The sequence below is a fragment of the Scatophagus argus genome, chromosome 16 (assembly GCF_020382885.2).
Source record: "Scatophagus argus isolate fScaArg1 chromosome 16, fScaArg1.pri, whole genome shotgun sequence".
Classification (NCBI taxonomy): domain Eukaryota; kingdom Metazoa; phylum Chordata; class Actinopteri; family Scatophagidae; genus Scatophagus; species Scatophagus argus.
This window is the reverse complement of record NC_058508.1, coordinates 1,288,388-1,314,487: the sequence shown is the minus strand read 5'-3', so window position 1 is coordinate 1,314,487 and position 26,100 is coordinate 1,288,388. Positions and strand designations below refer to the sequence as shown.

The window sequence follows — 26,100 nt, the reverse complement described above, 5'->3', positions numbered from 1 at the left end:
GTCTATAGCTATCACCAGCTATTAGTAATACCCTGATTCATCTTGCACTGACAACAGGTTTAGCTCTTCTCATTCTTCTTCCAAGTGCATGGATATGAACATCCATAAAATATTCACCAGTAGCCCACATACAACTATTTTGCAAACAGTCAAAAAGCCCTATCCTGTCATCGTTATTTAAATAGCATAATACATATTACTAAATTTCTAAAAAAAAAAAAAAAAAAAAAAAAAAAAGTCTAGCCCAAGATGTCTAGCTAATAAAGGAGAATTTCAAGTTAGTTTATAGTGTGTCTAGGTTTCTTATGCATTATATGTTGACCTATAAAACACATTGAATTCTGCAGTGGAAAGATGCCTCGTAAAGAGAGGAATAAAAAGCAGAGGGAGAAGGAGTTGCGGGAGGCAGCAAAAGGCAGTGGATCTTTGACCAGCTGGGTTACAAAGACAACCACAGGTTAGAAAACTCTTCACTTCAGAATGAACAAGAACCATCTGACATGTCTTGTTTCTAAAATCATATTATTGCATCAACAGATTATTGCAATATTATATTTATATTATTGCAACAGATGCAGTATAACATGTTAGCAGTACGCATTTATTAAAGTCAGATGCACCTTGTCAGTTCTGAACTAATAATGTACCAGTTTCTTAAGTAGCAGTGATTGATGAATGGGCTACTAAATAGTAAATAACAACATTCTTGTTTTCAGGGGTGGAAAGGGCAGATGGAAAGGTTGAGGCAGAAGCAGGAGTTACTGAAGGAGGCACAGGAAGTGTGCAGGATATGGAGGAGGTGGAGAGTGCAGAAAGTGAGGAAGAGAGTGCAGAAAGTGTGTATGTAGAAAATCCAAAAACAGAAAAGGAAGAGGGAAGTTGTGAAGCACAGCGAGGAGAAGCTGTATGCGAGGCGTCATTCCAAAATATACTCCACTTACAGCACCCAACTGACCCTGCCCATGTCCTAAAATTCAATCTAAAGTATGATGAAGCTTTTATCAATTGAACACAGTGTTGTCATAGACATTTACAAGAACATGGCAAGCCGAAAACTGCTGCTTTGAGGACCAATATTCAGCATCAAAAGAAGTTGTTATTGAAATTCAGTTTTAAATAAAGTTCAATTGCTTGAAATGTTTTGTGCCCTTTTTTATAAACTGAGCCCCTGCCCCACCAGAGGTCTCTGCACGTCCCTGGTGCAAGGTACTTACTAAGGTTATTAAGCTTACTCTGATGTTCCATGGGAGACCATTTAAAATTGATGGATATCCAAAGATATTAGAACTTAAGACGATATGAGAAATCCACATGACAAAAAAACTGAGAACGTTTGCTCAACTTTACATACATTTCTTTATACTGCATACTACATTTCTGTATATAATGAGAGTATTTGACTAATCTTTTTTGACACTACAACCATGATAAAGGCACTTTCTATAATATGATAATGGTTTGTGCTAAAGTACATCCCTTTTGGGAAAATGTTACAGAAATCCTGGGAAAAGTCATTGACTCTGCTGTTCATTGTGGTCCAGCAATGTGCCTTTTGAATTGCACTGTTGAAGGAACCTGGTCCAAAACAACAAATAAATAACTACTGGAAACATACAGCTAAAAGACTTAGCAAAGAACTGGAAGGCTGCAGATCAATTGAAAGAGGGACTGCGGGAGAGACATTTCTACAGAGGGAGTTGCATCTGATCTAATCTTTAAATTTATAGTGAATGTTGGGATCTCATGCCATATGCTGAGATTCATGATAGAGAGATCCCCACAAGATTGAAGATAGGGTTTTACAACCCTTTGTTTGAATGAGTGCCAAAACCTCACTCTCCATACCTAGGTGTGAGGTTTAGTTTAAGTTGGCTGAGAGCCACTGGGGGTCCCCATTCCCTTTTAGTCATGTCATCCAGGTAATAAAAGCATCCTTGCTGCACACCTCCAGGCTTTTTCCCTGTGCACCGTCGCTACAGTGACAGCTACTCCAGGCTCTTGTTGGTGTCCTGGTCACCAAAGGGAGTATATAACAAAGCTTAATTATTTTACTCTCTTTTATCTCAAGATTTAGGCCACAAGTCTTTAACTTTAACCCCATCTACACTGACCATTCCCCATCTATCCCATATCTCATGTTGTTAACTGCTTGCCTGCACAACATCCATTGCACATCTGCCCGCCCTGGGTGAGGGATCCCTCCTCTATTGCTCATCCTGAGGTTTCTTCCATTTTTCCTTGTTAAAGGTTTATCTGGGAGTTTTTCCTTCGTTGATGTGAGGGTCAAAGGGCAGAGGATGTTGCTATGATGTTATGTAAAGCTCTTTGAGACAAACTGCTTGTAAAAATGGGCTATATGTAGCGGGTACCACCGAGACGGCACCATAAGAACAGATAAATATCCTGAAAATCAGGAGAATAAAGATGAGGAAGGGCAACAGCGTATTTGCGCTCTCTGCAGTTATTTTATTAAACATTTCCCTGAATAGGTACATTTTCCCTTTAAGAATCATCTTTACATGCAGTGTATACTTTATGTCTAATGTCATGTAACATCCATCCATCCATCTTCTTCCGCTTTATCCGGGACCGGGTCGCGGGGGCAGCAGCTTGAGCAGGGATACCCAGACTTCCCTCTCCCCAGACACTTCCTCCAGCTCTTCCGGGTGGACCCCAAGGCGTTCCCAGGCCCTCCAGCGTGAAGTATTCCTTCCACCTTCCGACAATATCCCCAGTCGAAGTCAGCAGCTCCCCACTTCCACTGTAAACAGTATTAGCAGGGCACTGCTTCCCCCTCCTGAGGCGCCGGATGGTTTGCCAGAATTTCCTCGAGGCCGACCAATAGTCCTCCTCCATGGCCTCCCCAAACTCTTCCCAGACCCGAGTTTTTGCTTCCGCAACCGCTCGGGCTGCCGCACACTTGGCCCTCCGATACCCGTCAGCTGCCTCAGGAGTCCCACAAGCCAACCATGCTCGATAGGACTCCTTCTTCAGCCTGACGGCATCCCTTACTTCCGGTGTCCACCACCGGGTTCGGGGATTGCCGCCACGACAGGCACCAGAGACCTTACGGCCACAGCTCCGAACAGCAGCTTCCACAATGGAGGTGGAAAACATGGTCCACTCGGACTCAATGTCCCCAGCCTCCCTCGGAATCTGGTCAAAGTTCTCCCGGAGGTGTGAGTTGAAAACCCCTCTGACGGAGGGTTCCGCCAGACGTTCCCAGCAGACCCTCACAACACGTTTGGGTCTGCCAAGTCTGTCCGGCTTCCTCCTCCACCAGCGGATCCAGCTCACCACCAGGTGGTGATCGGTGGACAGCTCAGCCCCTCTCTTCACCCGAGTGTCCAAAACATATGGCCGAAGGCCAGATGACACAACCACAAAGTCAATCATTGACCTCCGGCCCAGGGTGTCCTGGTGCCATGTGCACCGATGGACATCATTATGCTTGAACATGGTGTTCGTTATGGACACACTGTGGCTAGCACAGAAGTCCAACAACAGAACACCACTCGGATTCAGATCAGGGAGGCCGTTCCTCCCAATCACGCCCCTCCAGGTATCACTGTCGTCGCCCACGTGGGCATTGAAAGAGCCCGAGCTTGTGCAGGAAATTGAGCGGCACCGGCTAGAGATAGTCGGGCTCACTTCCACGCACAGCCTGGGCTCTGGAACCCAACTCCTGGAGAGAGGCTGGACTCTCTTCTACTCTGGAGTTGCCCATGGTGTGAGGCGGCAAGCTGGTGTGGGCTTGCTCACACCCGCGAGAGGGTTCAGAAGGGGCCGGTGCAATGTGGTTTGGGCGGCAGCTGTGGACCGGGATCCCGGCGACCCAAACCCCGGACAAAAACTCTAGCTATGGGGTCATGTAACATATGTATTTCAATTTCCATGTCAAACAAATACCCATTAGAAACTAAATCTCCATATACAGAATACATGTTTACATCAATACTAAATACAAAATCCATGCTAAATAATTATCCATTTAAATTGATTTGAATGCATTTCCAAACTTTCATTACCGGCAACAGTTTAGCACTTACTGTGCATAGAGTCTGGAGGCTGCCACAAGACTGGACTGGTTGTAGTGGTTGTTACTGGAGCGTTACTGACCGCTGTTCTTGTCTTGGATCCCTCCAGTGGGTCTTTTTGAATCACCTTTGCCACAGTCTGAACACTACCTAGGGCTGTCTTTCTTGGTATAGTGACTGAATGTTTTGCGCTATTCTTTACTCTGATAGTAACATAGGGTCTCTTTGAACTCTGCACTTTCAGTAGGCCCTCTCCTACCATTAACTCTGACAAGTGTGCATCATCTTCATTAGGTTCAAATAAAAGAAGATCTGGTCGATCGATAGCAGATGGAACCTGGCATTTTATCCAAGCTACTTGTCCAGCTGGAATAATCGTATCATGAGTGCCAGTCCGCAGCCGTCCATGATGCGCAGATGTTTTGCCAGCTTGAATAAAGGTCTCTAGTGACTCAGCTTTCTCAGTAGGCATTGACATTGCATCAGCAAGGAGAGCGATAAAAGCTGAGACGAGTTCTGCTGGTCGACTTCGGACCACTTCCTCCAGCACATTGAATCCAAGTAGTGGCTGGCCAAGTGGAACACTGCAGACAAGGAAAGGTACTGTTATGGATTCACTGAAGCTGCCATTTCCACTCAAGCTGACTGTGATGAGGACCCAGCCATCAAAAGGAGGAATGTCTCCATTCACGGCATGGACCTCTAGCTCTTCCTTGTCAGGCAGGGAAAGAGGGGATTGGGCAAATGTTTGCTCATAGGTGTCTTTCTGCTTTTGTTTCATTACAGCTCACTGAGTCTTTTTGATGTTAGAGTCACACATGTCACACTCAGCAGTGTGGGGTGGGCTCAGTTGGGACTGTGAGGGAGGCCCAGTCACTGCTTGTCCCGTGGCAGGGACTGGTTCCACATCAACTTTGGTTCTCTTGTCTTGTGCTGCGGTGGCTTCAAGTTGTGTGCTATGTATATTTACATATTTCTGACGCACAACTGTCCCCAGACGTCTTTGTCTCTTGTTCTCAGTGGTTGTTATCTTCATCATTTGTTTTAGGATTGTCTCATCAGACGCGTTGCTGTCTGAGAGCAGGGGTTTCAGCTCTCGACGTATGTCATCATGCTTGTGGCCAAGACCCTGATATATTGTGTGGAGAAAAATGTCTTGAACTGTGCTTGTATTGTATTTCACATCTTTGTCAGTGTATTTGGAAGCGAACAAAATCTTTTGTTTGAGGCCGATAACTCGCTACAAGAACTGTTGTGGTGTCTCATTGTCATTCTGTTTTGTGCACATGAGCTCTTGGAGTTCTGTGTTACTGCACCCACCTAGATGAGACTGTAGAAATCCTTTGAGTTCATCTTTTCATGTTATGGTGAATAGGGTGGGTTGTCCAGATGATCAAAATAATTTGATTCAGAACCTTGCAGTTTCTTTTGCTGATTAGCAGGGAAAAAAAGGAGTGATTTTAGAGCAAGTTTCTTCCTCTTGGGTGCAGAGAATAGAAACCCTGAGAGTAGAGAGAAGGTAATGTATAGGAGCCATAGAGCCACATGGCTGGAGAGTTTCTTTTTGCTCAACTCAAAAAGAATATTTAATGAACGACCATTAATCTACTACCTAAATCTTTAAACACTAAATGAATATCTGTCTCCAAGGTTCAGGTATTGCTTGGAGTCAGTATGATTGTTGTCTGCACTCATTCCTGTTCCCAGTAGAACTGCACAAGTTCTTCCCTTTAGTTAAAGAGACTGAATATTTTGACATGCTCAGCTTGTTTTCCTTTTTGACATGTGTTGAATAAATCCTTGGCTAGACTCATTTACTTTGCATAAATTTGAAGTCCTTTGTGAAATGCCCATGTAGTTGGCCAGTGCTGATAATCTATTACACTAAACCAAATAATGGTTGGTGTATGAGGTTCTCTGCCTTTTCCTTCACAATCAGAGGCTGAACACAAAACACAGGAAAAGATTCAAATCCATACTTTGAGTATTTGCACAAAATTCATTGAACAGGGGGCTTACATAATTGTCACTATTTGACCAGACACCAATGTTTCTATGAATTGTGAACAGTTGAACCATGAGTCAAATAATGACGGATAAGCACAGCACTCGTAACAATCTAAATATATGTAACCAAGTGGATAGGGATTACTATGTTTTTTTTTATTAGTGTCCTGTTGTAACGCGTGACGTCGCTGTGGGGCCAGCCGGACTGAGAATCTCGCGAGGGCACGGAGATCACATGAGACCTATGTACGTGCAAACAGTCGTCTTCCGAGCACGATTGTGGCAGGACGCAAAGAATTCCCTGGGTGAAACTGCCAGGGTGGCGTTGTCTGGGAACTGGTGTCGATTTCCATAGCCCCTTTTCTCTAGCACGCGGAGGTCTCGCCCTCGCGCCGCCACACAAGCAATGGCGAATGTGTGTGTTTATCGCATGTGTGCAAGGAGAACCAGATAGCCGTGTTCCGCTGGGAGTGTGTTTGGTGGCGTTGGACGATAGGAGTGCGGTGAGCCAACTGAGCACATATGTGACTTTGCTCCTGTTTCACGTCGGTCGAGGTGTGTATTTAGTCTACGTTGCGCTGGGAGCAGACCCCGATTGTCCCGCGTCAGCGTAAGTCCCTATAGATAGTTTAATGAAATCGTCATTAAGATATTTACAGTGTTAAATAATAATAAATTGTTTATCATATCGTGTGTTGTTACCCATGTAGAGGGGAGATAGGGAGCTGTGTGTGTGCTACGTCCGAGAGAGGGACAGGGCTCTCAAGCTACAGGTTAGGAGTAAGTGCACACATTTACTGTGTTCTGGTTACAGTATGAGTGGATTTGGGTTTAAAAATTATATGTTTTGCATATGCATGTTAAAACCTGACGTGTATGACAAAAAATGTCAGTGACAATGTGAAAAGTGGCTAGAAATGTGTTCATGTATGTTTATTTCCTGTTCATATAGGAGAGGATTTGGCCACTACTGTTGTCTGTTTTGTTTTGTCTACTTTGGTTTGTTTTATCATGTTCTGACAGCCATGTACCCCAAAATTTAACTACCGGTAAGTTAATGCTGTTCTTGTTCGAAGACAGTCGGGGTATTAAAGAACCACAACTAAATAATTTTTCGTGTCCTGTCATTCTATGAACTGGTCACATATACAAATATACATACAAATATAAAAGTGCTTCGAGACGCTTGTTATGAGTCACATCAAGACCCTGTTGCCGGCCTCACTGGACCCGCTGCAGTTTGCATATCGTCCCAACTGCTCTACAGACGATGGCTTTGCCACCACCCTCCATCTGCCCGTCACCCACCTGGACAATAAGGACATATGTGCTAATGCTGTTCATAGACTTCAGTTCAGAATTCATCACAGTGCGTTTATTGTCTTGTTGTCTATACTTTTATTGTACTGTTGTATTTCGGACTCATGCTTTTTTTTTATCTCTATACTCAATATTTGTACTCCTTTTTTAAGCACCATGTAGTATCCTGGAGGAACGTTGTGTCATGGCTGTATGCACTACACACACGGTTGTAATGACAATAAAAAAAAATCTCCTTGACCTTGACCTTGAACAACTCTTGCTCAAAAAGTTTCTGGAGGCCATTCTTTGCTCCCCTCAGCCAGCAGAGTTCAAAATTACCTGCACAAATTCATCCACCCCACACAAATGAACTGAAATGAACAAATACGAAATCAAAGCTGCATATAAGATGTGATATGTAGCACAAGCCTATCTACTAGAAAGAGCCCACATAACCACAAAGTAGCCACACATACAGTACAGCCCAGTGCATCTCCTCCTGAGAACTGAAGAAAAAAAAGTGTCTTACAGTTTCTTTTTTTGTGTGATTTCCTATCTATTTGGACCTAAAAAAAAACATCATACAATTTTGATTTTTTTGAATATATTTAGCATTTTAATTTCACATCATGTCCACTGTGGAGTACAACAGGACGATTTCCGTGTGAAAATAGAAGTGAATTCAGAATATAAAAAATGAACAGATTATGTCTTTAGAGTGATATTAACCAAAGAACACATTTACTTTGATCAAAAACAGTAAAATTCTGTATCACTTTTCTGTTGCTTGTTGCTTGTAGCTCGCAAGGACAAAAAACCAATTGTATTTAACTCAACAGTGAACTATAGAATAAGACATAAGAACATAAGCAGTTCTGCATTTCTTTTTCCTCTGCATATTTTAGCAGTCATGTTGAAAGGCAGGAAACCCAGGTAGCACAGGTGTGAATCTATTATGATGGATGAAGAAAAAAAAACACAAATAAATTCAAGTTAATAAAAGGAGTACCAGTTAAATTTTTTACACATCAATTTGGATTAATGCAGTAATTTCATTGTCATGGATGTGATATTACTCCCTATTGACCAAAATCATGAGCATATAGAAAACTTACATATATTTAACAGCAGTTACACATAGTACAAATATTACAAAACTCTAAAAATGACAATAAGATTGAATACAATCGGCTGAAACCAATTAAAACATACAAGTTAGTCCTGGCCCACAGAGCACGATGACTTTCCTGGTCTCTCTCTGACTCTGTCTCCTGCATTTTCTTCCTCTCCCTCTTCATCCCCATCTTCCCCTATCACAGGCTGATACTCATCCTCATCCTTTTCCTCATCTGGCAGCTCCAAATCTGAATCTCACTCTATTTTCCCGTATAGAATCCTCTCTGCTTCACTTTTTTCTCAACAATGTGCAGTCATTAAATACATTAAAATGATCCTGGTGTCCACTACAATTGACATTCATTAAATTACTGTTATTTCAAAACAGAAACAATAAAACTGTTTTCAGATGTAAAAATATTGTTACTGATATGTCAATAAACAAGAATATATATAATTATCATGGAAAAAATATCAACAGATAAAGAATATTTGACTTACCTCTCCTCTTTCCATAAAATGTGGTTGTTGGTATGGCGGCCATCTTGATAAAGAAAAAAAGTAAAGTTCCCTTCATGCAAACCCATCACATGACATATCACTGGAAAGCCCAGGATGTCCTCTACAGACAACCTTCTGTCACTTTTCCACTGTCCATTCTTTCTGTAAGCTGTGGGCCTTGGCAGATACGACACAACTTTTTTTTGGCCCTCCTCACCAGTTTGTCCACCCTTTTTTTGTCCCGGGCAGAGATGCTGCCTGCTCAGCAGACCACACCATAAAAAATGGCTGATGCCACCACAGAGTCGTTGAAGCTCGTGAGGAGTGGACCCTGTATTCCAAAGGCTCTCAGCCTCCTGAGAAGGAAGAGTCTGTTTTGGCTCTTTTTGTTGAGGTGAACACCCTTGTAGGAGGTGACTCTCCCGATGTCTGTTCCCTGGATGTTCACCAGTGCGGGTGGGGTGTGTTGGCGTCTGCTGAACTCCACCACCAGCTCCTTGGTTTTACCAACGTTGATGTGGAGGTCGTTACCCTGGTGGCAGGTTGGAGTGTTGTACCCAAAGTATAGAGAGTGAACAGAAAATGAGCCAAAACTGTTTCCTGTGGTGCACCTGTGCTACAGAGAAGCATGTCACTGCTCTGCGTCCTCACATACAGTGACCAAGTAGTGCAAAACGACTTAGACATGATGACTTCGAACTTGATTCAGTGCAGCTTTCAGAAAAAGTGAAACTGTCTCAGTAACACTGAAGGATTAACAGAGCGGTTACGACACAATCTGGCTGCAGTCTATTTGAAAATGCAAACTATTCTCCGTGCATCACAGAAGGCACCACAGGATATCATTGACCTTACAGATCAGTCGTTTTCACTATCATAACCCAAAAATTGCACAAAGAATGTGTGGTTTATTGGGCGTTAGCTAACTGGCCAGTTAAGAACGACTCAGCCCTCCACTCTACTCAGATGGCCCTTCTGTGCAGTTCAGATGATGTATGACACTTTGGATATGGAAAACCTTGGAGTTTTTGCACCTCTCGTGAGTGACCTAAAACTCATGGAAACTCATTGGCTACGTTTTTTGGGGGGGTAAAACTAAAGAAATATGAAAACAATAATAATGATAATTTACCTTGACATCTCTCATACAAGTTACTGTACACTCTAATTTGCATATTCTGGAACACCAGCCAGTTCATATCATCAAAGCACATTCCGGGTTCTGTTTGCTAGAACACGTTCCTTTGATCCCTGAGAGAGCTCACACACGCACACACGTGTTGGATCCACATTCACTTGTTACTGGAAGTTATCAGATTTGAAATTTCTGTAATATCATCATGTCAAATAACAACTCTGAACCCCTGAGCGACACTAAGAAGGAATCGCTCAAGAAGAACTTGAAGAGAAAAGTCAGAGAAGGTGAAGATGGACTCTCAAAGACAAAGAGGAGAAGACTGAACTACAACCAGGCTGAGAAGGAATCAGGATCGGCCTCGTCTGCGGACACTGGCAATGGTAAGCGAATCATGTGAAGTTAGCGTTCAACATCATTAGTTAAATGTCAAACCTGAACAAACAAAACCAAACCTACATTCACAGAGAAAGACCATGAGACCATAATGAAAAATGATTTTTAATGTCTCAGCTTTAGAGGGTTTTGATGCGGCTATTTTCAGTTTGGAAGGGAGCAGGCGAACTGTTTTCCCTTTGCCTCAGGAGTCTTTATGCTAACCTAATAACAGCTCGAGCATGCGTTGGGATGCGTATTTCCCGAAATGACGAAATATTTCTTTAACTAAGAGATGTTGGAAAAGAAAATTAGTTTGTTATTTTGGAAGTCACTGAATGACAAAGATGGACTTATTTTCTCCATTAGTGACTGGTCATTAACCTGGTGGTCCTCTTTTTCTCTTGTCCTTTGAAGGGAGCAGCAGCACACAGTCCAGTAGGTGCGGTACAACAGTGGAGGATGTGAGCAAGAGGACTGGAAAGAGGAAGGCTGCCGCTGATGAAGAAGAACCCTGCGCAAAGAGAAGGAAGGGCCGGCCAACCATGAAGGATTTGATAGATTCCCGAAGAGGTAAGTAGTAATTAACATAAGCTTTGACTTCATGTTAATGTGCAACACAAAACAGTCACATTAATGGTCACACTGATGCCCTGATTTGGAAACACAGTGTAATGTTATGTACAGGTGGTTTTGAGTTTTTGCCCCAGCCTTTTGTAGCCCCTATAGCAGCATGTTTGAACTGTGCTCCTGGCATCAAATTCATTATAAACATGTATGCACAAAAGTCACTGCTCATAAATATCTAGTTTTCAAACTGTTTTCAGTGGAGTATATGCCAGAAAGGATGAGCAAGTTGTCACATTTTGTTTCCTTTGTTCCACACGGCGGCCCATCTTTTTCAGAATCACTCTAGAAAGGATTAATTTTAGAGCTTTTTTAATGTGTAACTGATGCTCCTGGCAACTAAACAAAACATGTGTTTGTCTGTTTAGCTGAATTTGAGGCCAAATACCAGCAGGAGAATCATCTCGGTGAAGGAGGCTGTGGATGTGTGTTTGCTGGCTACCGCAAAGAAGATCATTTACCTGTGAGTATGATACACACATTGTGAAACATACATTTACACACATTCACTCATACACACACTCACTCATATGTACACACACACAGTCTGATCAGGAAGTGCTAACCAAAGTGCCATTTGTGTCTTGTAGGTTGCCATCAAACACATAGCAAAAGACAAAGTGTTGTGCAAAGAGGTAAGTGAGCAACACCAAACAGGACGCTGCACTCAGCCCAGTGAATGTGTGTTTGATGAATCACGCTTTTCTCTAAACCTGTGGAGCTTCTCCTTCTCTTACACTGTTTTTGCTTCAACGTTTCAGAGACGAAATGGGAAAGAACTCTCAGCTGAGGTGGCTGTGATGTTAAAACTCCAAGCTGGAAGAACTGGATTAATGGAGGAATCAGCACCCGTGTCACTCCTGGACTGGTATGATCTGGACCAGGAGCTCATCCTGGTGCTGGAAAGACCAATGCCATGTATGGACCTTTTAAATTACATCAGGACAAACAGAGGCCACTTACAGGAGGACAAGGCAAAGGTAAGCTGCTCGAGCGTGTATGTGTGTGTGTGTGTGTGTGTTTCAAACAAGAACTTAATGACTTGTGACTTACCTGTAACATACTGTAACATATAGCTATTGCCACAGGTTCTCCTTGTGTTTCTTATTAGCACCTCTTTGTGCCACAGCGGACTGTGCTGCCCATTTGTCTCGGTATCTAAAACCATGTCACCTTTTCCATCACGTCTGTGGAAAATATTCTGGTTTTCCACAGTGGAAACACAAGGAAGAACCTAAAACCAAAGTCCTACATGTTCTTACAGCTTTATGTTGTAGGAGGCTCCATGTCTCTGATGGAGTAAGAAGCAACCTGTGTAGGCTCTCAGACAGGTTGGGAGCAATCTGGTTTGGATGACAAAACAAACTGAAATTATGACCATCTCTGATGGACATTTTTTGGGTGTCTGTGGGTTTGAAATGTTGCTGATCAAAAGTTTTGTCCTGCTGTTGTTTGTTGTCAGCTTTGAATCACAGCAGTTAAGCCAAAGTTAACCCAAACCCCACAGCCATGACACAAACTGTTGAACCTCCTCACAGTCCGTCTCCCCACTCCGATCCCTCACTTTTCTATTTGTGTCCCTCTCTTCCAGATCATACTTAAACAGTTGGTTGATGCTGCAAATGAACTGGAGGATAAGCGCATCTTTCATCGGGATATCAAACCGGAAAACATCCTGATTGAGACCAGCTCAGATGTGCCGCGTGTTCGTGTCATTGACTTTGGACTGAGCTGTTTCTTCAAGAAAACATCAGTTTACCGTGTCTTCTGTGGTAAGCCATCTGGCTTTTTCTTCTGCCTCTCACTAATTTACCTGCCTGTGACTTTAATGTTTAAAGAAAGACGCTTTTCATCCTCAATTATTATCACTTGTGTGTATTGTAGGTACCCCCCAACACGTCCCTCCGGAGTGGTACAGTCATTATACCTACAGGCCCGGCCCCACCACAGTGTGGCAGATGGGAGTGGTCTTATATGAGCTGCTCCACAGAACAGTCCGATTTGATACCACAAGTTTCCTCAAACATGAGCTGCCAATCAGCGATGAGCTGTCCAGAGGTAAGAAAAACGTACTCATATGCAAACACAGAGCTGTTCATTTCCATTCACCTCCTGAGGAATCACTGTGGCTGTCAGCTCCAACTTTCTCATCTTTCTTTCCCTCCAGATTGCCAGGATTTCTTACAGAAGTGTTTAAACACATCCTACATGCTGCGACCTACCCTGAAGGAGCTCCAGCTTCACCCATGGCTCAGATAAACCAACACTACACTCACACACGAGTTCATGCCAATACAATACATTCACAATACAAGAACTAATTCTGTTCTAGTTTTTCTTCACCAGGACCGTCAGGTTTTCTCCGGGTGCTCCGGTTAGACCAACTACAGTTCCTTTAGGCCCCCCGGCCGTCCGCGGAGAGGAGGATCTCTCTTTGAATTGCCTTTCCCGAGGTTTCTTCCCATTTTTCATCTGGCCTCAAGGTTTTGGGGAGTTTTTCCTCGTCTTCTTAGAGAGCTTGGGCCGGGTCAGGAGCTGCTTATGATTTGTGCTTATGGCGAAAGCCATATCACATCATAAGGAAAAAAAAATGGATACTAATCTATCAACTGGTCATTTTGTGATAATATAAAATAATATAATATATATAATATAAGAATAAAAAAGAAACAACTTAGACTGTTGCAGTTTCTGAGACTGATTGCAGAACAATAATCCTATCAGATAAAACAGGCTTGTCTAAATGAATGGACAAGACCTAAAATGATGAAGTGTGCTCTCTGCTTATGACTTTACATTGCTTTATGCTTCACTCATGTTGGCATAATGAATAAAAGTTTTTAAAATGTTTTTTTAAAACCCATGGCATCATATATATATTACTTTCTTCCTATTTACACAAACAGCTCTTTTTTCCAAATTGCTATCACAGACCCTGCATACCAATGGTACCACCCTGAAACTGTTGAAAGTGAGCAGTCTGATGAAGTACAGTATATTTCGGTCTTCTATAAAATGTCCATATATATCAGAGAAATCCATGGGCCAACCACACTGCACCATTACATGCAAAATGCTGAAGGTAATACATGCAGACACTGCCGAGAACAGAACAGAACCGAGAACCTTCAATCCTGAGGTGTCTTTCTCTCATGACTTGGATGAGTTTCTGCCAATCCCTGTCTTGCACAAGTCGCAATATCCAACCAAAAGAAAATGACTTGTTGCAAAGGAAAGCAACTCTCATTTAATGATGCCTCCACAGCAAGGTCCCAGTCACTCATTCTTGAAAAGCAAAAGTGATTAGAGGCTTTTCGGGGCAGTAAAAAGGCTGTGTAGGGATTTTAAGTAATCATTAAGTAATTACAAATTTTAATAGTTATTTGTGACTATTTTTCTGCTGGTGCTCACTTTTTAACAAATATGGTCTCTGAATGAAAAGAAAGTTTTAGCATTTTTATATGCGTTCTCTTCCAAGACGGAAGTAATTTACTCCTTTTCCTGACCTGTTTCACTATAAAACCTAACAGTATATCTTGATAAAAGAAGTAACATAACTTCAGCTTGGAAAAACAGTTGGACTCATGAAAAAAACCTCACTCAGAAATGAATTGCTGTTGTAATAGCTCAGTTGTTTTGAGTGCCTTAATATTTTGGAGCAAGTATAAGTAATGATGGAATAATTCCAGCTCATTCCAGTGACCCATTTTCTTGGAGCTGACTTTATATCATTGCAAAAAAAAATGTTTATTTCAGTTTATAAACCATCATGAGGTGAATAAGTAAGCTAAAGAAAGCATGTAAACATTTGTTTTATGATCTAGCAAAGTATAACGATTTGTTGTTGACGATTAAACGATTAAAATTTGTTAACCATGATTAATAAATCACGGAAGCAGGCCGGTGGTGCAGTGGTTAGCACTGTCACCTCATAGTAAGAGGGTTCCAGGTTCGAATCCCGGTCTGGGCCCTTCTATGTGGAGTTTGCATGTTCTCCCTGTGCCTGCGTGGGTTTTCTCTGGGTACTCTGGCTTCCTCCCACAATACCAAAAACATGCACATTGGGTTAATTGGCTACTCTACCTGGACGAGTGTCTGTTAACTGACTGTTTTAGCATTTTAGCTCAATTTATGCTTCTCCATGCTCTGTTGCTAAAAAAAAAAAAAAAAAAAACAGACCTACAGGCTCACAGAGCATCACAGTCGTGACTTCCAGCCAAATTTTGCCAAATTTAAGACAATTTAAGGTCTCAAGTTCCCAATTTTTTATCAAAGACTTTTTAAGGATTTTTTTTTTTTATTAATTTAGACAGTGATTGCACATGTACAAACCCTAGTGTGATCTACATTGGAAATCTAGCACAAACAGAAGGGGGCCTAGTTTAGAGCCCTCGGCTGACTCCAGTTAACTAGGTGAAGTTTAAATTGAAAATGGAATTGTATTGTGACCGTAAAAAATAAAATTGAATCTGTTTGAGAATCATGTCAAGTCAAGTCAAGTCAACTTTATTTGTACAGCCCATTTTTACAAGCAGTTTGTCTCAAAGGGCTTAACATAACATCAGCAACATCCTCTGCCCTTCGACCCTCACATCGACTAAGGAAAAACTCCCAGAAAAACCTTTAACAGGAAAAAATGGAAGAAACCTCAGGGTGAGCAACAGAGGAGGGATCCCTCACCCAGGACGGGCAGACGTGCAATGGATGTTGTACAGGCAGGAAAGCAATTAACAACATGAGAAATGACATTACTAAAAAGATAAGCAAAACAAAATCTCAACTGTTTAGTTTCACTATTTGCTACCACCTCAATATGATTTTAACATTTCACAAGTTATAAGAAAATTATAGTAATGAAAATTATAATGAACTGCTGTAACATTCATGTATTCTTTTTTTTATGTGATGTTGAGAATCACTATCCTATCAGTTCGATTTCGGCCCGTAGGGAGAACCACCCCGCCCATAGTCGGTACATAGAGGAATGACAGGCAGATGTCAACAATACACATTGGGTTGGTCATAGAGCCGGCTACAGTTCAACTTGAAGATCTGGATGGAGAGATACCTGCAGAAAGATACAGAGAGAGAGAGAGAGAGAGAGAGGGAGGGAGGGAGAGACACAAGACTACGAGGAGCACTGGACACACAGTTAGTGACATAAAATAATGAACTGCATGTTAATCTGACGAGGGGAGAGGATAGAAGAGGAGAAGGAGGAGGGGAAACTGCTTGGTGGATCATGTTTGTGTCCCCCGGCAGCATAGGCCTATAGCAGCTTAGCTATGATAGAGATTTAAAGATTAACAGTTAGTCAGACCTATTCTACCTGTGGCTATATATCATGAGGTGAGTGAAACTATGCCTACCAGCCCTACACACTTTATTTGGTGCTAACTATATGCTTTACTAAACAGAAAGGTTTTAAGTTTAGTCTTAAAAGTGGAGGTGGTGTCTGCCTGTCGAACCCAGATTGGCAACTGGTTCCACAGTAGGGGTGCCTGATAGCTAAAGGCTCGTCCTCCCGTTCTACTTTTATAAATTCTGGGAACTGTAAGTAAACCTGCACTCTGTGATCTGAGTGATCTATTGGGAATATATGGGACTATTAGATCCTGCAGGTATGATGGGGCTAGTCCATTTAGGGCCTTATATGTAAGTAGGAGAATTTTAAAGTCTATTCTGAATTTTACCGGAAGCCAGTGAAGAGAAGCTAAGATGGGGGAGATATGATCCCTTTTACTGATTCCTGTTAAAACTCTAGCTGCTGCATTTTGGATCAGCTGCAGGTTATTAATAGAATAATTTGGACATCCTGACAATAGTGAGTTGCAGTAGTCCAGCCTAGAAGTAACAAAAGCATGAACAAGTTTTTCAGCATCACTCTGAGAGAGGACGCTCCTAATCTTAGCGATATTACGGAGGTGAAAGAAGGCGGTCTTAGAGGTCTGTTTAATGTGATGAATAAATGACACGTCTTGATCAAAGATAACGCCGAGGTTCCTTGCAGTCGTACTGGAGGCCAAAGTAATGCCGTCCAGAGAGAGAATATTATCAGCTATTCTATTTCTAAGGTGTTTGGGGCTTAGAATAATGATCTCAGTTTTGTCTGAGTTTAATAATAAAAAATTGGAGGTCATCCAGTCCTTTATGTCCTTAAGACATGCCTGGAGTCTGGCTAACGGCTCTGTTTCTTCAGGCTTTAAGGATAAGTACAGCTGAGTGTCATCAGCATAACAATGAAAGTTTATGTCATGTTTCTGAATAATATTTCCTAGAGGGAGCATGTATAAGGTGAACAGGATCGGCCCAAGCACTGAACCTTGTGGAACACCGAGGCTAACCCTTATATATGAAGAGGAAACATTATTAACTTGAGCAAAGTGAAATCTATCTGTTAAATATGATTTGAACCAGCATAGCGCAGTCCCTGTGATCCTAGTCTCATGTTCTAATCTGTGTAATAAAATGCTGTGATCTACAGTGTCGAAAGCAGCACTGAGATCTAGCAAAACAAGTATGGAGACAAGCCCCCGGTCTGATGCCATGAGGAGGTCATTTGTGACTTTAACCAGTGCTGTTTCTGTGCTGTGATGGGCTCTAAAACCAGACTGAAACATCTCAAAGAGACTGTACCTGTGTAGGTGATCAATCAACTGATTTGCAACCACTCTTTCGAGTATTTTAGATAAGAACGGGAGGTTGGATATCGGCCTATAGTTTGCTAAGATGTCTGGGTCAAGTGAAGGTTTTTTAAGTAAAGGTCTAATAACAGCGGTTTTGAACGCCTGTGGTACATAACCTGTTGTTAAGGATAAGTTTATCTGATCTAAGAGGGAAACGCTAATCAAGGGAAAGACGTCCTTGAGGAGCTTAGTTGGGATGGGGTCTAAGAGACATGTAGTTGGGTTAGATTTGTTAATGCTGGAGGTCAGCTCGGGGAGGTCTATGGGCAGGAACCTGTCCAGGGACCTGTCCAGGGATGGAGTAGGATTAAAAGAGATTACTGGAGATGGCACTATATTGGCTATTCTGGGAAGATCTTTATTGATTTTTTCTCTAATGTTATTGATTTTATTGGTGAAGAAACTCATGAAGTCTTCACTGCTAAGAGCTGCAGGAATACAAGGTTCAACAGAGCTGTGACTCTTGGTCAGCCTGGCTACAGTGTTAAAGAGAAAACGTGGGTTGTTCTTGTTTTTCTCTATTAATGTTGAATAATAGGCAGTTCTGGCTTCACGAAGGGCCTTTTTGTATGTCAATAGACTATCTTTCCAGGCTCTCTGGGATTCAGCTGATTTGGTGGAGTACCACTTCCTCTCCATCCGTCTTGATGTTTGTTTAAGTTTTCGTAAATTTGAATTATACCAAGGAGCTAGCCTCCTATGATTTCTAACCTTCTTTCTCAGTGGGGCAACCATATCTAAAACTGTGTGCAACGTGGCTGCAGTGTTGTTGACAAAGGAATCAATTACTGCAGGAGTAACGTTTAAATCAGTACGGTCTGTTGTACTGGTACATGGAGCTGAGGGGAGCTGTGATGGGATTGCATCCCTAAATCTGTCTACACTATCTTCAGAGAGGCATCTGGTGTAATAGACCTTTTTGTTGTGTGCTGTAAAGTCTTCTAGAGTTAGTTCAAAAACTACAAGCGAATGGTCTGAAAGGAGAGGGTTTTGAGGGGACAACTGACAGGGTTCTTAGTTTCTAGGACCAGTAGGTGAGAACCAGATCGAGTGTGTGATTGTGGCAGTGTGTTGGTTCATTCACTATCTGAAGGAAACCTATTGAATCTAAGAGTGAACTAAAGGCTGTCTTAAGACTGTCAGAGTCAACATCCATATGAATGTTGAAGTCACCTGCTATAATGACTTTATCTGTGCTGAGCACTAAACTAGATAAGAAGTCAGAAAACTCAGAATCATGACACCCCCAAATAAATATCTCAATGACCTTTAACAAAAAACACTCACACTGCCACTGCTTGATGAGTCTTTCAAACTGGGAAATGACTGAACCAAACCCAATGCCAGGGCCTTTTTGGTCTCTGTCGTAGGACTGTAAAACAGAAAAAAACACATCACACAGGTAAAAAGTGAAAACTAGATTTACATGGATGGTTTGGATTGTAGGACATAAAGATGTATGAAATACTTACATTTAATATTAGCAATGCGAAGGGATTACTTTATAACCCAAAACTCTCGTGTTCAAAACTTTGAACCTGAGAGTTTTTGGTTATGATTCATATCAAGTAGTTCCTGTGAGTTGGCTGGAACAAATAAATTAAAAAAACATTACTCCACAAAACTAATTGTGGTTGTAATGTTGATTTATTTCTTTTATAAAACAGCTGTGTCCATCAACTGGGCACTATTTTCTGTATTTGCTGTGCAACTTTTATCAATGCGATGTACATGCAAAAGCTTGCATAAGGACAGGTTGTGCTGCGGTCACCCACAGGCAGGCAACAGTAGAGGCACATTGATAAGTTGCATAGCAAAAACATAAAAGTATGCCTATTGACAGCATTTTTAAGAAAAAATAAGTCAACAATACAAATCCAATGAGTTTTGTGGAGTAAATGTAAACCAGCCAAATCAAACCTTTGAACAAAGGACTCAGGTTATTAATTAATACCTTCGCATCAACTATATTGACAGTGAGAATTTCATACATCTTTCTTTATGTCCTGAAATTCAAACTACCCCTTTAAAATAATGCTGAAACATGTCATATCCCAAGAAAATAGCTGTAGCAGTTGGAAAAGTCGCCAAGGTGTTGGTTCTTCCTAGCAAATCTAGGTCAATGTCAGACCTCAAAAACTACATGTTATTATTTTATTTTGAGAATGTTGCCATATTTAACAGGAACCCTATTCAACATAAAACAATAAATTAAAAAAAATATATGTTTAAGTACTTCTCTCCAAACTTCTCAATGAGGTGCGACACCAGGATACGGACGAGGAGACATCTCTGGCTAGTTGTGATGACATCATCATCATCAAGGCTCTCAACAATTTGCTTGCCATCAGGTAAGCCTGTAAGAATCTGCCGAACATCCTGAGAAAATTGCAAGAAGAGACAACATTGAAGATTTTATTTATTTATTTATGGAAGGATGATATGAATTCAAATCAATATCACCAGTATTTCAAAATACTGCCTCCATTACAATTAATGAATGAATATTAGCTCATAGTGCACCACAATGTGTTGTGAGCTTGTAGAGAGTTTTCACTCATACATAGGGCTTAAGAAATTAGAAATTAGCTGATCTAAAAGCTCAAAGAATTGAAATGCAATGCATTGTGAATTAACATCAGCTATTTTCAGTGAAGATATGGACTCCTGCAAAACAAGCAGGGGACTTAAAAGGCTAATCAAATAAATTTATTTGATAAGAAAATTACTATTTCTTATCCAGGTGGACTTGCTGATTAAAGAAAAAAAAACTTGATCAATCAACATACACAAGATAAATTCAGTTTAGTTTCTAGATTTTGGTTTGATTAATTACCCAGCCTAGTGTTGATTAAATAAAGTGACACCCAAGTCTTAAATGTGGAACTTACAAACTGTGGAATGATGTGTATCGTCTGTATCAGCTGATTCACTGGTACCACAGCTGCTGCTTGTTCCTCCATGGGGGTTGGAGGCGTGGAAGTTGATGTGGCATCAGAGCTTGTAGCTGGGATAGCAGGTACAACAGTAGGTTCAACCTACACAGAAAATCCAGGTTAATATCATAAATAGTAGCGGCCACCTGGAATAGTTGGCTGTGCATCAGTATGTAAACTCCTGGATGGATAGTGAACAAGGTGACAGATGGGGTGGAGGTCAATATATGAATCTGTGCATGTTTTTGCCATACTAGACTAGTGGACTCAGAGGACTGCATACAGTATGCATGGTGTGACAGATGTGTACTGGCTGGTATTCTCACTGCCAAAGGATTTATAGTGTAGCTAACACGGGGCAGTATAAGAGGATAAATAACAACTCCGCCAAGCTGAGCTGCCCCTATTGGTGTTGCGGTTAGGAAGCCGGCTTGGGGACCCCGGTTCGAGACCAGTAGGGTGCACTCTCTGCCGTTCGTTACAATACATTTGTAAACCTATGTGGACAGTGGTGCAGCACACTTTTAGAGGGTGCACATGGTTTCAGACACAAAACCGCTCAGAAATTCTTAACCCAAGTGTCCTGTTTTTAGGTGTAAAAGGTGACAAGTTTGCTTTCTTGGACCATGCAGGTGTCTTTAAAAAATGTGACTTCTAAAACATAACAGTGGCAGTGACGAAGACTGTATATAGAGCATATAGACATTATGTGATTAAACCAAAAATACTTACAGTACAACTTCTCACATCCCAGTAGTCATTTAATTAACATCCCAGTAGTCCCATAACATCATCTCATCCCAGAAGTCCAGTAGTTCTTGCCATCCCGGTAGTCAAATACTGATCATCCTCAAGCAATGGCAACGCAGCATGTATGGCTAATAACTAAACTAATATGAGGGACAATGTTAAGCAAGGCCTTTTCAACATATAAAAACCTGTCAAAATACTATTTGCAAGTGTCATACATACATACATATACACACACAAACACACCTGGTGGCAGTCAGCTGATTATCTAAAAAAGTCTACAGCGCAGGGAAATGTATAAACAGTCATCATTCTCTCTGTATGACTTGGCTGCATGGAGGGGATGGTGATCAAGCAGCTCTCTCACATCTACAGCTGCCAAAACTTGAGTGGGAATCACACTGTATGCAAATAAATGCCTGTCAAACCACTGTGTTTCCCACTTCTTTACAACAAGTTTATTGTTGGTATATGTGACGTTTGCTCCAGTAGTAAAACTGATTGTATGAGACCAAACTGAGGCTCTCCATATGGATCATAGGACAGGAATACAGTCATGCCTGCTCTATATTCAGTTCCCTTAAATGTAACCCAGGCTGGCACATACAGCTCACTAAAAAGAGGAATACCTTCTAGACCACTTTGGATCTCTTTAAATCCCTCAATGTTGGCCAGAAATGTACTGTGCCCTGGACCAACTTCTGTATTGTGTTTTCCACACATGAAATGGTAGCACTGCATCATCTGATGGCGAAATGCCATGGTTTTACAAATGTTTCTGAAGTTGCAAGTTACATGGCTAACCTGTTTGAAAAATGCATGTCGAGCTTCAAATCTCATTGCCCAGAACTGCCTCAACGGTCCGAGTTTTTGAATGACTCCTGGGTAATGGAGCATGAAGTGATGCTTTGGCCGTAAATGTAGGTGAGGATAGAGTTCCAGGAAGAGAGAGTGATGCTCTTCAATGATTTTGCTTAAGTACAGTGTTGCTGCTACAGTAAGCGAAGGAGAAAAGATGAACTCCATGCACAAGAGTAGGAGGAGTAGGAGTTCCCAATGCTTGTTATCCATAGGTATAAGGTCACCAATCATTGTCGGCAGCAACCTCAGTAGGCACCACATTTGAGATGCTGACTGCCGCATGGAGCCCTCAGGGTTTCTGAGATCACTCTTGCTTATGACAGAAGGTTTGTTACTCTTATCACAAAATCCATAGTCAAAGCTTGTTATTCTGTAATTGAGCTTTTCTAATGTGAGATGCTTTTGCTCGATTAGCGAATTCAACACAAGTTGGACTTCATAGGGCCCCACCCCTTCCAGTACATCATGCATGATGTCAACTGCCACATTGTCTGATACATGATAAAAAGACAAGTTGTTGAAGACACTGCCTCTTTTCAGGCCTGTCTGGGAGGAGTCAGCTGTACGCAAATCTGCCTCATAACTATTGCGATCACGCAATAGTGCAGGATCTTCCAGTGTCAGAGACCGCACCACCCCTTTGTCTGCTTTGCAGAACCGACACACATAATTTCCACTGAAGCTTTCAATATAGCCAAGAACGCTATGCAAGCCCAAATTATCTCCAACTACCTGGACCACTGTGAACTTGACAACACCTTGATAGTTGGGGATATTAACAAGGATGCCATCGCTCTCTAGACACCTGATCTCTTCCACAATAGGGTGCAGGATTGCATCAAGGCCATAGGTCGCTGCGTCATCGGATTTGTACACTGCCAAAAGGAAATGTGACTGCAAACTTGACAGCAGGTCTGGTGGCAAGCTCATCAAGATGAAATAAATAAGTCCTAACTTGTGAATCCCAGTCTTAGAACCAAGCGGATTTACTATCTCACAATCATCTTGGTAAATCACAAGTGGGATTGAAACCTCGTTCTGGAACAATGGATGTGTTTTGCAAAACTCCCCATCAAAAACATCCTGAATTGCACCCTCTCAGCGCTGCCATTCCAGCATGGCCTGTAAAATCCCGGGAATTTCAAGAATCTTGGTCAAAAGGCTCTTCAACGGAATACGGTGATATGAATCAGGAATTCCAACTTGCCGGACAATGCCAGTGGCAGAGGCTCTTGGCTGAACATAAGAAACCCATGACAAAAGCTCCTCAACTGGCTGAATGAAGTGACCAGATTTGGCAAAATACTGCATCTGCTTATAATCTGTCTCCATTCCTTTGAAAGGCTCAGCTGCTTCTGAGAACTCCACCCCAAGCTCTTCTACCTCTTGGCTTTGATCACGACCAAACTGACGAAATAAAGACATAGTCTTTGACTGCAGTCTGCTGACAATATCGGTAATTAAACTGGAGGTATGCTGGACCACAAAGTTTAAGTTTGAGTAGGTCATAGAATATTTGGATCTAAGGTGGGCTAAAAAGAGGGCCACCCGATTGGTAATGCCCTCTGGCTCTAGTTCATCCCAATCCTCAACTTCCTCATCTCCCTGTGCTGGCTCCATTTCAGCATTCAACATTTCAACATTCAGTACATCAACAGGTGGGGCTGGACCTTCCAAGGGGTCATCAAGAGTATGAGTAAGAGAGTAAGAGTTCAACTTCATGCTCCTTTTCCAAGTGTCTTTTAAAAGACCACATGTAAGAAAATGTCCTACCGCAACCACTTTCACTACACTGGAAATGTGTTGATGCTGAGTTTATACAGTGTACTGCACGTAAATGCATAAAAAGACTCTTGACACCCCCTGAAATTTGCCTTTTACACTTAAAGCAAGTATACGCCATCTTGCAAAAGAAACAATTAAACAGTAAATAGAAATAATAATAGTGTGTGGAAAACTGAAGAATTGAGCCTCTCACGTCCCCATTGATCTTAACTACGTACAAGTCCTCTAAATTGTTTGAGGAACTTGAGCCTAGGGCCAGCTCTTGGGATCAACTGGTTGATGGTAGCCTCATCTAAAAGACGAAAACTCTCCTCATCAATCTCCTCCTCTGAAAGATAAAAATAGAAAACACAAAGACATCTTTGTTTTTACAACATAGGAGAAGAAAACAAAAATGTATGGCTAATTACACGGAAGCTATAGGAAGCTATAGTAATAAACATGCATATTCCATCATGTATTATTACAAAATAGAATGAAGCACTGAAAGCCTACAAAAGACATGTGCCCTATTCATTTATTAGAGTCACTTTGACACATTACATGGAAGCTATTGAAAAATAGAGGAAATTATATTAGTATACAAAAAAAAGAATGTAGTCAACTCCATGACTATCCAAATTATCACTATGAGTAGCAATGCAGAATTGATATGCTGTGGGTGGGGAAAAAATATATATTTCTTACCTTTAAATCTTTCTATAAAGTCTGTCAGCTGCCACTCTGTCAAAGTGTCAATGACAAAGCTGTCCATTAGTCTGAAACAAACACAAAAAGAGCTTAAGCAAAAATAAAATTGCTACTGTATTAACTATTCAGGTATCACCATACCAAAAGTGATGCAGACAAGCAGTACAATGTAATCCAATGTGAAGATAACAAGCTTGTTAGTGGGTGAACAGTGAACAGAGTCATTTTATTTAGCATCACAAACCAATTCCTCTCTCTCCCTATACAATTTAAGTGACAAATTGCATACATGTAAATTGGATTAACTTTATATTAGGAAACCATATGCCCAGGTTGAATTTGCCTGTTGGCACATGGCATCACGTCACTGCGTTGTGATTTTTTACACAGGAAAGCACTATCATAAACTCTAAAAATGCAGATGGTTTGCGTTGTTTATGGTTGCTCAAAATCAATCAAACTAAGAAACCACAAAGAGCTTTAATCAAGTACTGAAAGTTGTTGTTTGTAAGGGGGAAAAAAAGCAAGAAATTGATCGAAAAACACCGGCAAAATGGCTTGTGAACCTTCGTCTGCAGTCGGGAGGAGTGGAGTAAGATAATGCTTGTGTGTCCAGTGACCACTTTGTCAAAGGTAACCTAACTTATGTGGCTATGTTTATGTCATTTTGACGGACAGGGTCGTAAAAATTCCGTCATAATCTGTTATACCTGCTATTTTAATTCTATTTTTTTAATGATAAGACACATTTAATTTCCATTCATTCATTTTCATTTTTTAACAATTAATATACAGAATAAGCTTATAGATTCGCATAAGGCATGGAGAGAAAAGACTGTGCAGTCATTTTTCTTCTCAAATTTAGCATATCACATGACATGGTTAAGCTACTTTGAGTTAAAAAAAAAAAAAAAAAAAGGTTATATGGAGTGCAGGAACAATACTTTCCACTCATATCTTAGGATTTTGATCTCTTTCCCAGGCGAGAATAATGGAGGCTGCAGTGAAAATTATAAATGAAACTTTTGACAGCAGCCGCCCTACACTAAAGTGATGTAACAGCCTACATATTTTGCCTACAAGACGTGTTTTATTGCTGCTGTTCATCGTTTGTGATGTGAAAACGTCAGAGAAATAAAACGTTTGCGTCCTGGTAGTTCAGTTTTCTTCCATCTCCTCCCTTTCGCTTTTCACTTCTTTCCCTCCATCTGGCCCTAGCGCGTCATCAGAATCACGCCCGAAACACATTACGGTGCTAATACAAGGACGCGAATTCAGCACGCTAGCGACTC

The 26,100-nt window shown here is 41.4% G+C and overlaps 1 protein-coding gene across 1 annotated transcript; it reads left to right on the top strand.

Moving 5' to 3' along the window:
• The first annotated feature begins 9,738 nt into the window (after window positions 1-9,738).
• On the top strand, window positions 9,739-13,741 carry LOC124073962 (serine/threonine-protein kinase pim-1-like). The gene is made up of 8 exons (XM_046416545.1): window positions 9,739-10,481; window positions 10,891-11,046; window positions 11,469-11,563; window positions 11,691-11,735; window positions 11,862-12,080; window positions 12,692-12,872; window positions 12,985-13,158; window positions 13,268-13,741. The coding sequence occupies exons 1-8, from the start codon at window positions 10,304-10,306 to the stop codon at window positions 13,357-13,359; spliced, it is 1,140 nt and encodes a 379-aa protein (XP_046272501.1). The 5' UTR covers window positions 9,739-10,303; the 3' UTR covers window positions 13,360-13,741.
• Window positions 13,742-26,100: the final 12,359 nt, after the last annotated feature.

Excerpts from the sequence above, each read along its gene's own strand:
- LOC124073962 (XM_046416545.1), top strand. The coding sequence starts at position 10,304 with ATGTCAAATAACAACTCTGAACCCCTGAGCGACACTAAGAAGGAATCG. Across the intron at positions 11,047-11,468 it reads TTTGATAGATTCCCGAAGAG|CTGAATTTGAGGCCAAATAC; the intron begins GTAAGTAGTAAT and ends TTGTCTGTTTAG. Across the intron at positions 11,564-11,690 it reads GCAAAGAAGATCATTTACCT|GTTGCCATCAAACACATAGC; the intron begins GTGAGTATGATA and ends TGTGTCTTGTAG.